This window comes from Centrocercus urophasianus, unplaced genomic scaffold (assembly GCF_019232065.1).
Source record: "Centrocercus urophasianus isolate 14NV4802_14NV808 unplaced genomic scaffold, USGS_Curo_1.0 seq_15, whole genome shotgun sequence".
NCBI classification, from domain to species: Eukaryota; Metazoa; Chordata; class Aves; order Galliformes; family Phasianidae; genus Centrocercus; species Centrocercus urophasianus.
Genome location: NW_024884697.1, coordinates 47,240,813 through 47,253,972, shown reverse-complemented (window position 1 = coordinate 47,253,972; position 13,160 = coordinate 47,240,813). Strand labels below are relative to the sequence as shown.

The 13,160-nt window shown below is 44.2% G+C and overlaps 1 protein-coding gene across 7 annotated transcripts in view; it reads right to left on the bottom strand.

Annotated features, from left to right (window-relative positions):
* Positions 1-11,522: 11,522 nt before the first annotated feature.
* The window catches only part of TCF20 (transcription factor 20), a 115,693-nt gene continuing 114,055 nt past the window's right edge, over positions 11,523-13,160 (bottom strand). For all 7 annotated transcript variants that reach the window (XM_042815472.1, XM_042815477.1, XM_042815478.1 and 4 more), the window contains one exon: positions 11,523-12,846. Coding sequence is in view for 1 of the 7 variants with exons in the window: in XM_042815478.1 (XP_042671412.1) it covers positions 12,829-12,846 (18 nt within the window). In the remaining 6 variants the exon portion in view is untranslated. The remainder of the gene's footprint in view (positions 12,847-13,160) is intronic.

The following is a 13,160-nucleotide window of genomic DNA, read 5'->3' as shown; positions in this document are numbered from 1 at the left end:
AGCCTGTTCCAGCACCTCACCAGTCTCATAGTAAAGAACTTTCCCTGACATCCAACCTAAATTTTCCCTCCTTCAACTTAAGACCATTTCCCCTTGTCCTGCTGTTACCTACCCTTTCAAAGAGTTTACTCCCTTTCTGTTTGTAGGCTCCCTTTATATGCTGGAAGGCTGCAATGAGGTCACCCCATAGCCTTCTTTTCTACAGGCTGAACAAGCCCAGCTCCCTCAGCCTGTCTTCTTGATCATCTTTGTGGCCCTCCTCTGGACCCTCTCCAACAGCTCTGTGTCTTTTTTGTAAGATCTAGACACAGTACTCCAGCTGGGGCCTCACAAGAGCAGAGTAGAGAGGCACAATCACCTCCCTGTCCCTGCTGGCCACCCCTCTTCAGATGGAGCCCAGGATACCATTTGCTTTCTGAGCTGCAGGAGCACACTACGGGCTCATGTTAAGTTTTTCATCCATCAGGACCCCCAGGTCCTTCTCTGCAGGACTGCTCTCAAGGACCACTCCTTCCAGTCTGTATAAATGCCTGGGATTCCTCCAGCCCAAGTGCAAAACTTGCACTTTGTTGTGTTGAATTTCGTTAAGTTCACCCGGGTCCACCTTTCAAGTCTGTTGAGGTCCCACTGAATGGCATCCCTTCCTTCCATCATGTCAGCTGTACCACTCAGCTTGGTCTCAGCTTGGTGTCTTTCAGTTGGCACAGCATTTGTAGCACACCGATCGTTTTGGTGTTGCTGAGCTATGGGTGTGTGCCCAGGGCCACGGGGCAAAGAAGAGCCACCACATTTAATTGTCAGGGAAGGAGAGGGCTACACTTTGGATGATGCTGGGCTGCATGTAGTGCACTGGCTGTGGGTTGGACAAGTGTGACTTCGGCAAAGCCTTTGATAACATTTCCTGCAGTACCCTTGTAGCTAAACCAGTGTGATAAAGACTGACAAGGTGGATGATAAGGTGGGTGGAAGAGCATTAGGTCTGTGGATTTCAAAGAGCTGGAATCAGCAGCACAGAGTTCAGCTGCTGGCTGATCACTAATGACATCCCTTAGATATCCACACATGTTTAACATATTTATTAATTATCTGGATGATGGGACAAAGGTTTGTTTGCAGAGAAGTTTGAGCGTTTGTTGACTTCTAAGCACCCACCATATTTTGAACAGCTCTACAGAAAGGTCTTAGGAGAAAGAGCTTTGACTCAGTGGATTCAAAACCTAGTTTTCTGCCTGCTGCTCACACTCTGCTTTTGTTGGGCTTTTCCACAGATGTCAGCAGTGTCTGCATGGAGCCAGCAATCTTTAGTACTCAGAGCATCCCCCTGAGACATAACCATAGGACAAAATGGGATGTAATTCAAAATGACCATCTAAGTGTTGGGCCCTATCAAGAAAAGCCTAGCAGCAGGGTGAGAGGCTCCCTCTGCCCTTAACAGCCGCACGCCCCATGCCCAGCTCCTGGCTGGATCTCAGATTTGGCACAGATTTGTCAGGGTATGATGGCCCTGTTGATCAAAACTCCAGCTTGCGCAATTATACAGCGCAATCACATGCTTAATATCCAAGAATAATAACCTGAAGCATAGCCAAGAACAGTAACCTGAAATAGCCAAGTTTTTCACAGTGACTTACTGCCAGCCTTCCCACATTGGACCAAAATCTGTTCTTGAGGCTCTTCTTTAAATTCCTTTTCCCTGTACCCATCCCAGCAGCTCACCTGTAACCAAAGCAAGTCCTGGTGGCGCTCTGCTTCTGCTGCCCATCCCATCCCTTTCTCTCAAGGAGCAGCGGCTCTGAGCTTGGTACCAAAACAGGAGCATGTCCTGGGTCCCATCTCCCAGCCACAAAGGGCAGCTTCTTGCTGTAGAATGCTGAGGAACCCAGTAGGGATCAGACAAGCCCATGCAGCCTCACTGGTTCTGTCCCAGCTGCTGATTTGGGTTTCTTCTCTAAGATTCCCAAGAGCAGTGAATAAATTGCACATCTTTTCATTTTTGGATTACTGCTTGTGCCGTGTGGTTTTTCTCAGCTGTGCAGGAGCATCCACAGGAATTTTGGACAGAGTTACTGGCTAAAATCCCGTTATTAATTTTCTTGTAAGCAAAGCATTTGTATCCATATGGGAAAACTCATCCTGCTTTCCTAAAGCATAAGATCAGTGGGAACCTTTGAAAATAATGAGGTGATTAAATATGCGTTTAGCAGTTGAAAAGATGGAAGAACTGTGATTTGTTTCCAGCATCGACTTGAGCTGTGACTTGGAGGCAAGCAAGCAGCAGGCTGGCATGTCAGTTTCTTACAGCTCTTGTAAAATGTATGTAATGGGGCCACTGGCCCTGCAGTAATAAAGCACCTGCAAATCTAGGTGCAAAGTACAATCACAAGGACTGATACCATCATAATTGCAGAGGAAAGAGGAAGGTTGGCAAACAGGTATTGGGAATGCTAGCTTGCTCAGTATTAGGCCCCCAGTTTGGGTGTTTATGAATCCAAACAAATTCTGAATGTGCTTTGTTCCCAGGAAAGCTTTCAGAGCTGCACCAGAAAGATGAGCTGCCAGAAGCATTACTTCCTGACCACTTATTGCTGTAGATCTCTGAGCCTTAGGAAGGGTACTAAGTATGTTAGTACATCAGTTAGTACTAAGGGTACAACTGATGACCCATTCATGTAGCCTTCCTGCGGGCATCAAGGATGCGATTACTCCAACTCTGAAGATGTTCTGGGAAACATCACACTGCCTACTCTGTCACTCTGATTAGATTCATGGGTGAGAATGGATAACTGGATGCAAAAAAACAGCAACTGAGGGAGAAACACAAGAAGAACGTAAAGGAGAAGACTGCATGCTCAGACTGTTGTCTGCAAAGGTGCAGGTATCTGCAGAGCAGGCTGAGCTGACAAAGAAGCTGTGCCCAGTGCTTGTAGGCTGCACACCAGGGGCTGCTCTGACATCAGTTCACAAGCCCCTCGGCTCTGCCCTTCACGAGTGGCCCATTAAATAAGCAGAAGATGGTCTGAAGAACCATCTTGATTCTGCAAGCACACCACAAATAACGTAGCACTTCAACAGGGAATGTGAAGCGTGCATTTTTCCCTGCTTTTTTTTTTGCCAAAATGATTATGAACACACTGCAAATTAAAACAGGCATGCAATTTTGGTGGTCTATAACCCATGGTAGTCATTTTCAAAGGCACCAAGTACTCAGCATTAGAGTACAGAATTTGTGATGTTATTTTCATGAATAACACAGTGTCAAGCTCATTAGTGATTTTTTCATGTTTTTATCTGTGTTTTTTATGTCAGCAAAATAATGGCAAACATTTAGGAGTATTTATCAGTGCATTGGAAACACAGAAGATTATTGTGCTTTACGACCACAGCAAAAACAGGTTGTTTGTGTTTGATGCCTCCAGTGATGATGTTTATGCTTCACAGATCCAAATACGCACTGGAAATCAGAATGTATATTTATTTATCAACAGGAAAACTATGAATAACTGTTTGGGTGTGAAACATTGGCTCAGCAATGCTCACAGTTGGATTAATACCTGTGGGAGCATGTGGAGTGAAAGGGAAATTAGAAGTGATGAAAATGCATGGAATTTCTTAACAGGAATTGTTCAGCAAATTGCATGTTGGAATTCCATTCCGGATGAGCTGGTTACTTACACCTCAGCAGCTCTGGCAGCAGCATCTGTGCATCTCCAGCCTCAGGTCAGAGCACTTGGGCAGGTAAAACAAATGTTTGGGCAATAATAGCACTGTAGGAGATGCTGGCTTACTTGAAACACGAAAATTTGGAGATTTTGAAAACCATGCTCCATCCAGAGATGACAAATATTAGTCCTTGCACCTATTAAGTACCAGCACAGCTGGGTGTTTGCTAACTCCTTCCAGGAGCTTTCCACTGCATTGCTTAGAGATAAGGCACACTGGGTCATATCCAGGAAAATGGATATCCTCAGGCACGTCCTTAATTGCTTTGTACTCGTTATTGCTTATACCAAAGTCCAAAGTACCAAATATCGGGTTTGCTGGAAAGCAGGAAAAAGTGGGGGTTGCTCAGAAACTGTCTGGACATGGCAGTGGGCACCCTGCTCTTGGTGGCCCTGTGGGGGCAGGGGCTGGAGCAGATGGACCCAGAGGTCCCAGCCCACCTCAGACACCCTGTGGTTCTGTGCAGTCCGCTTTGATAACTTTCCACTGAAGGCTTTATGCAGGCCATGGTCTGTGCTGACTCCTGTCTGCAGGAGGGAATGAGGTGCAGTTTGGGGTTCAGAGTAACCTCCCACTGCTGCTTGAACAGCCCTGCCTGCACTGGGTGGTGGCACTCAGGCTGTGAAGATGTGTCGCAGTTCAGGATTAAAACCGTGCTGAATATTTTCAAGAATCTGTGCCATCTGTCTGCCCTGACGTGCCACGTGTAGAGCAAACGAAGGCAATGACAGAGCTTTTATTTGAGAAATAGGTGCTATAGGAAAAGCTATCCGAGAGGAATTAACTCACCCCTCCCGGTAACAGTTTGTACAAAAGGAGGAGCTGAGGGATGTGACCCTCCCCTGTTTGTACCGCTGCACTGCAACACAGAAGGGTGGGGGGAGAAGGGGTCTCTCCAAATCAAATGGCAACAGGATGAGAGAACAGTCACAAGCTGCATGGACCTCTTTGTCTTGTGAAGCAAAGGAGATAATGGAGATTTTCCTCTGTATGGGGGGGTGGAGAAAGAACAATTCCAGAACAGTTCCAGAACTCCAGACTGAATACTACTGAGTACTGAGAATAGCTGAACAGCTGATAGGCCAAAAACCCAATTGCTGAAGTTGCTGAAGCATTACCACACTTGTGTAGCCAGCAGTCACCAGGGATGGTGAGTGCTGGTGAGCGTGGAGGTGCAGGGAATTTAAGGGTGGGAGGGAGAGCTGGGAAATGTGAGCTCCTGTGTCTCAAACCCCTTGGGCTACAGCTCCAGAATACATCATCTGAGTACCTCAGAAGTGAATTCTGAACAATAGGATAAGACGGCTGCAAGCAACACAGGTGTGCAATGAACAGATTACCTGGAAGTAATGGAAGATTGGGAAATGCAGCAATGGAGTCCCTGGAGGACTCCACTGTCAGTGGAAAGGATAATAATGGCTCAGTCTGCTTACACCTTTTGGGAAATCTTCAAAGCTTTTTGAGTCACAGTCTCCTGGGATTTTCCAAATTCCCAGGAACACCTGTGTTCTCTGACAAATGAAGCAGTATGAGCCATGAAGGCGGAGGTGCAACTCAAATCCCAACAGTTACTGTCAGTGCACCAAGGAAAACAAAGGGAAATACGAGAGCTGGTTGCTTCTCTCCTCTTTAGGGTGCCCTGTGCTGTACAGCTACTCGAAGCTTATTTCAAGGCCTGGTGCTCAGGATGTAGTGAGCTGTAGGTAGAGACTTCTGACTGCAAGGAAGAGTTTTTCCTTGCACGGTCGCTGGCTGTTTCCTTGTGCGGAGGCGCAGTGCCTTGTGGGAAACCTCGAATGGTAGCATTCAAGTTGTCCACGCGTCTCCTGTGCGTTCTGAGTTACATTTTAACCCATATAAATAAACTCTTACCATCCACACAGGCTGGTCAGTGAGCAAAAACATTACTCAATTTTCCCCAGCTGTTGAACACCTAAGCTGATACATTTACAGATGGAGGTATAAGCTCACACATCAGGAGTTCGTGTATTCTTAAAAAGTGAAGCTGTATTTCCTTGACGCACTTAGTGAAGAAAGAGGAAGGTCAGAGGGCTTTTGCAAATTGCTAGAGGAAGACGCTGCTCAGAACAGCCCAGCTGTTCCTTTGCTTTGCATCCTGAAGGACTATAAAAGAAAACTCTCCCAGGTATTTCATTAAGCACTTGACTACAGCTTAGGAATAGTTTTTGTTTGCTCTTGGTTTTGATCTGCTACTCTCAGATCCCAAGCAACTCCAATAAATGCTGAAAAGAATTAAGGGGCAAATCTCTCTCTCCAGCACAATCAGCCCTTTTAATAAGCTTACATGAAGCTCTGGAAACCCAACACTTTTCACCGGAACAGCACATGGATTCCGTGGCTGCACAGAGGCACACATTCTTTTGGTTTTCCTGTGCCTACCTCAGTGCCCCATTGCACAGCTCAGCACAGACCTTGACCTTAGCAGATGTGGAAGCAGCCTTCCTTTTCTGCACTGATTGTGGGCTGCTATAAACTGGTTTCGTAAGAGCAAGATAACGTATCTGTGCTCTGAGAAGAACAAACAAACTTGGATAATCCAGACAGCAGAGGCTTTTTAAGAAAAGCAAAATCCATCCTCTGTTCGGAATTACTGTTTGGATGGGAAATGACTGACTCGCATTAAAGAGTTTATTGGGGCCTGTTGTGTAATAAAGCAAACAGCACAGAATGAAGTGGCACAGAGCCACTTCTCTCAAAGTTAACAGATGGACCTTCAAACCCCAGAGGCAGCCGGCAGGAACCCAGGCCTCCACGTGCCCCTCCAGTGCTTAGCAACTTGATGTTTCTGACCCCGTCTTTCGTACTTCTAATAAGGAATGCTTATTTATCTGCTGTAGAGGCATCTTTTTCAAGTCCTTTTGGATCTTGTGACAACACGCTGCTCTTGCTTTCAGTAAAAGTGAGTTCTGTAGCAGCAACAGTAGGCCGTGGTGACAGCAGCCATCAGTGCCCTTTTCAAGACTGCAGCTGCTGGTTCTTCTCCCAGTGTGTCTTCTTATCCAATGAAGCCAGGAACGTTGCACAGTTGGAGAAGAACCATCTACAGCCCTGGCAAACAGGTTAGAGTATGCAAAATGGGTTCATTCTGTTTGCCCTCTGCTCCTGCTTACTGGACATGCCTCCATCAGCCGTACTTATTTTCCTGCTGAGTGCAGCTCTCTGGATTCTTTTCCAAATGGTTGGTTATGGTTTTGCCATTCATCACCTGGACACTTGGCAGTTTCTCCTCAGAAGTTTTAGCAAAACAAGGCACCCGCTGAGCAGCCAGACTCTATAACACCCTTTTCATACAGCCACGTCCTTACCTCAGCTCCATGCAGCCAAGACATTACACAAAGATGGGTTATGTTAAACTGTAGTTTCTTTCTCCTTGTACGCAGTCTTGACTCATTTTTAGACCCATTTCCACTTGCAATTCCTAGTTTCCTCATACAACACTTGAAAAACAGATTTAGTCTGCTTTACCGTGCTTCTTCTTGCTGACTACAAATGGAAGGACAGTCATATGACCCAGAGTCAGCTTAATATAATAACTATTCATGGTAATGCCAATGGATGCACCAAAACATCCTCAAAATAACCTCTTGTGTGTAAGAATCAAGTGATGTCACCACTCTAGAGACAGAAATATATTCCTGGTGATGGAAGCCCAATTCTGTTTCTCTACTATGAATGCTATAAAGTGTTCATAAGGGCTTATCCTTTTTTAATAAAACCACTCAATGTGGTGACACTTCTTTGATCAATTAGTGTCAGCCCAGGAGAATCAAGTTGCTATGTAGTGCAGACATACCTATATAAAGCTGTACTTCTCTCTAGCATAATGACTCCCAGCTCCCTCTCAGATATCTTGGACATTTTTGCTGCTCCCCCCTGAAGTATGTGAGACTGAAGTCATTTCAATACAATTCAGGGAACCACTGTCATGGTACGTCTCACAGCCAGCACAGATCCCCATGCCCTGTGATCTCGAGGTTTGGTTATTAGCAGGTATAGTTACAAGCCAAAAGCCAGTGATGGACTGCATGCAGCACTGGCAGATAAACTGCATATATTCATGTACAGTACAGGAGTAAGCGTACATGGGTTTTGTCAAGCAGATGAGTATGTCACCAGTTTGAGTCCTGATCCCCCAGCTAAAGTGGAAGATTTCCATCACAGGAGGTTTGCTATGGGCTGAAGAGTTCCTCTTAATAATTTTCTCCATGGCTGTGGAGCAGCATTAGCATTTCTGAAGGCCAAAATCTTGAAACCACAGCAGTGAAACTGAGTTAAGCAATGAACTACAAGAAACCTCTCCAGATCAAAGAAGAAAGGGAAGCAATCTCAGCTCTGAACATGGCCTCATGAAAGAAGTGAGCAGCCAAGCAGTGCTTCCCTTCAGTTCAGGCCTCTTTCGGTGGAAGTGCAAAGTGGCATATTGGTTCCACCTAAGAAATGAAATCCCACAAAAAGACTAAGTAGCCACCTGGTACATTTTCAGTAGGACAGCAAAGTGAAACTTTTGCATCTGACCAAATCTACAGGCAGAGAAATAAATAAACATCTGTGTACAACTGCATTGTCTGCAACTGTTCCACTGATCTTTAGACTGTAAGTAGAATCTCATCACTATGGAAACGATTCTTCAGTGATGCGTATCAGTCAAACTGGCACAGAAAGCAGGAGTTACTTCTGTCTTCTGCTTAACTGGCTGAATTACCTTGTTTGCAGTACGCTGTAGTAGCTCTCAAACAAAACCAAACCCAAGATGTTTGTTACAAGTTCACTACCGCAGACCAATAAGAATTTCACCTTGTTCCACAATATAGAGAATTCTAACCCAACCCTCAGGTTGCAACACTTTCAGCTTCTCACAGGAAGGTCAGCAGAACCTCAAAGAATTAACCACACCCTGGTATTTTCTAGACCTATAACTAAACCTGGATTACCCGTACACCTGCTTTTTTCACAAAACTTTTAGTTGTTAATAATAGTAAAATTCAGACCAATTATAATTGATCCATTTATCCTCAACCACGCAGCCAGCCTGTAGATCTGAAGATCTGGTATCTGCATTCAGCTTTCTATACTTTTAGATGGAGGCTTGCTTTTCTGTCCAGTCTGGTAAGCTGGCACGAAGATCAGACAAACCACCCCTGTGCCCCGCTAAGCAAGTACTCTGCTGTGCCCAAGACAACCACTGCACTCAGGATACCATATGCAATTACTGGTGAGTTATTAACCAGACTGTCCCAGAATGCTTTCCCCCTGCTGTCTCTACAGTTATGCACATTAGTTATGTACCTTTTATTATGTACATCTAGTGGGGCACGGCAGCAGTGGATTGACAGTTGGACTAAATGGTCTTTGTGGTCTTTTCCTGACTTAATGATTCAATGATTACAGACTGTACAGTGTATTAAACAGTCGTAACACCAGAGCTGTCATTTAGTTGCCCATTACCTTCACAGCTCTCTTCCCCACCCTCTCGTGTCCCACTCAAAGTACTTCTTGAGCTTGGTGTTAGCTAGTGTGTTCCAATTCCAAAGGTTCAAGAGCATCACAAACCCAGATAAAATCCCCAGTCATTGCACTATGTCGTTTACTCTGCTGAGCGGAGATGACCATCACCTTCTGCAGCCTTCCTTCTGTGGTGCACAATCTCATTATAAACTCCACGTTAGACTGTGCCTTGGATTTCCAAGTGTAGATGTCATTTGCTATGAAAGTCCACGATGAATAAATCAGCAGCTCCTGGTTTCACAATAAGCATGTTTTATGTATCCTACATCGACCATCAATCCCTGCAGGAATTTTATCCTCCTGGCCTCCAGCTGAACCCTCATCAGCTCATATTTATAGACATCCTTTGCATACTTCATCTGTTGCACATCCTTTTAGGGGGGGGAAAAAAAAAAAAACCCAACACAGAAAATCCCACATCCTTTTCTTTGACCATGTTCAGCAGTGTTGGTTTACTCCAGTTAGCTGTCAAAATGTTCATTTTTAAACAACTACTCACTTTGGAAATGCTGTCGAACCATCACCTCCATTTCCCAGTAAGCTGGTGCTAGTTTCTCTCATTGTAGAGATCATTTGGAGAAACATTTGGAAAACGAGCTGCTTTACCCAAACTCCCACTAGTTCATTTCCTCATCCAAGCAGGTAATTCCCAAGCTGCTTGCAGGTTGCTGATTTGCTTCTTGATACAATCTCCACATTTTACAGTTCTGCTGCAGGTCATTCCTGCTTCACAAATTCTAAATTAGCCAAGATTTCCAAATCTTTCTCCCTTTCTTTCAACTCCAACATATCCATGGCAGCAGGCTCTCATCGCTTTTGCAGAATAGAGCTCGTAAACATTTTGTTCATGGCTTTCAGAATCCACTTAGGCACTTTATAGCTTCTGATCCAAGAGATTTTTATTTCCAAGTGGATTTTATGACTGCTCTGGATCGTATCCAAGTCCTCCCAAGAAGGCATTAAACATTATTTTAAGATTCCTTCCAGCTTGGTTTTAGAGAATCGTTGCAGCTCTGTTTCCTGTAAAGGCTCCAACTGCCGTGCAGATGGTCGACTTGTAGGGCCTCTGTTGGGGGGAACACGGCCCTTACTTCTGACAGCAGTACTGACAAAGGGCCACGTGGAAGCTAATGAGATGGGTTCAAAATACTTCCCAATTGGAGTCCAGTGTGGTACCGTTTGTTCTTTGGATGTATATGACTTCTGCTGCTCTTCATCCATGGTGCACAAGGAGCTACTGCCAAGAGGAGCAATAGGAAAACCCTCCGAGACTCCCGGCTCCCACCGACCCCAAACCTTCCTCAGCTGTAACACCACCCCGAAGAGCCAAAAACATAAATTCCACCAGTTTTACCAGTCTCCTGCTGCTGGTGTAGTACCACAAAGCTGATTCCTCAATGAAATAACTCCATTTATGTATTTTGTTTTGTTTTTCAAAACAGGTAGAATAGAACAGACACTAGGAAAAAAAAAATTTTTTTTATTCAGTTGAAAAGAAGTCATTTACTCAATCACATTAACTATGCTAAAAATGATTTTTCTGACTACACCAGCAGTTAAATATTTTCAGCACCAGTTCAGGACACATTAGTGACATTTATCACAACAGGTCTATTTCTTAATGTAGAAGGACATACTAACGTCAGTAGCTGCTACTGGGAAAGGAGTGAGCAGAAGACTGCCCTTGCTTTCCAAATTCTTGTCAGCGGAAGTAGCAACTTCTAGAAATAAATAACTGCCAAATGATCTCCCAAATCTTTAAATCGATCTTTTAAAAATAGAGTTAAAATAGATATCTTAATATGAGCTATCATAGATACTATTTCTTATGTGCTGAATACTCCAAAATGCGAGTAGCTGAGCAAGCATCCAGTACATAACTTTTTAAAATAATTCTTCCCTCCCCACAATATCAACCCCACTTTTTTTATCCAAATCATGCTGGTTAGATCCCTATCTATAGTGACTTCCCAGTAAACACCACGCTGTTATCACTAGGATATGCCACCATCCTATGAGTGAAAGAAGTCAGTGAATCGGTGAAATACCATCTCACGCAAACACAAAGTTTATCCAGTCATTGGCTTGTTATCTTGGAGCATCAAACAAATTCTAAGTTTTTATTTTAAAAAGCTTTTGCGGTCTTCCTCTTGCTGGGCCAGTTCAGAAGGTCATCGCTGAAGGCAGAACTGATGAAGGCAAAGAAACAAAAAAGCAGCAGATAGTAGTGTCTCTGTCCTTTTAAACAAATCAAGTTCGCACAAAACAAAAGGAGATAAGGTTAAAATGAAGTTTATTAGTTTTTTTTTGTGTGTTTTTTTAAGCTTTTTTTATATAAAACTGTTTGTGAAACAGCTATTTTATTCCCATGGCAGAGTGACCCCTGAAAGATGCACTAACCCCTTTCTTAAGGCCTTAATAAGAAAAAAACTGTGGGTTTTTTTTTTGTTTTTTTTTTTTTGTTTGTTTGTTTGTTTTATGTTTCTTAAACCCAAATGTTTACAGTTACATAATTTACAAAGAAACCCACAACAAATAACCACATAGTGTAGCCTGTTGCACTGACATTCCTTCTTCCTCCTTCTGGAAAAGCAAAACATAAAACAAAAAAAGGGCTAAGTGGATTTTCTGACCACTCTGAAAACACATTGGTTCCACCAGCATTCAGACTTCCTTCCCAGCTCCCCAGTCTGGCAGGTAAAGCACACCTCCCCGCTGCCCCCAGTGCCAAAGGCAGCTCCTGGCTACGGCCTGGGCTGCGTGCTGCAGAGGGCAGCTGCTCCTTTCTCCAACAGGTAGTTAGCACATGTAGGAAGAGTACACTTGTGTGCATGAGCTAAGCAAACGGCAGTTTGCTCTTACTTTGTGAGCCAGGTGACCTAAGGGCCTTCAGATGTTTATCAAGCTCCTACTATCAACACAGTGTTTCTTAAAACTATGACCTCCCTATCCCACACACACAAAGGAAAAACGCCCCACCACCTGCATCCATTCAAACCTTCCTCCCATATCCTACAAACAAGTTATCCTGTGATTTTGTTTTCCTTTTAAAATTGGACTTCCTTGGATGTTGTGAGAAAGAAAGAAGGCAAGAGGAAGGGAGACAAATCCAGTCCAGACTGCTCCCAGTACCACTGTTCTTTCCTGCCAAATGTTAGGCTCCATAAGCCTTGCCTGATTTTGGATCTAGTATTTACTTCAGCTACAAATTTGTTCTTTTTAAATTTATCTGGGTTTTTCTTAATTTTAATCAAAAGCATCAAAAGGGATAGCGCACCTTTCATTTAAAACAAAGTCTTTCAAGACTAAAAAATAGATCTTTATATATATATATATTTATCCCTCCCTCTTTAGTTCCCCCCACCTGTTTCCTTTTTCCCCCTCCCCTTCCCACTGTCACTATGGAGATTGTGTCCATGGAAACAGCTGGTTCAGACTCCTTGGTCAAATTCTGTGATGTCATCGGTCTTGGGTGTGATGTAAGAATTGATGAAGGAAGTGCTGGCATTGGCAGGCACGTCGAGAGGGGGCATGGCTGCACAGTGGGAGAGATTCCATTCAGTCATGAATGTCCACCGCTTTTTATCTCAACAGCCTAACCTGAAAAACAAAGTGAAACCAGTAATATGCAGGAAGGTTCCATTGCCTTGGTCTGCCAACGCTCTCCTCACATTCTGGGGAACATATTCAGCAGCCTACCACAGCAGCAGCACCCAGAGCTCTGGGTCTGTGGACTAAAATCGGACACAAGTACAATGGTAAGTAGTTCATAAAAGCAAATCCAAGTAACAACAAGCATCGGTTAGACAACCAGCACGAAATGACAGAGCCCAGCTAGAGAGGAGTCCACAAGGGCAGAGCTACCCACACCCAATTCAGCACTTTCAAACTTCCAGCAGTGGGTAAGGAGCTTG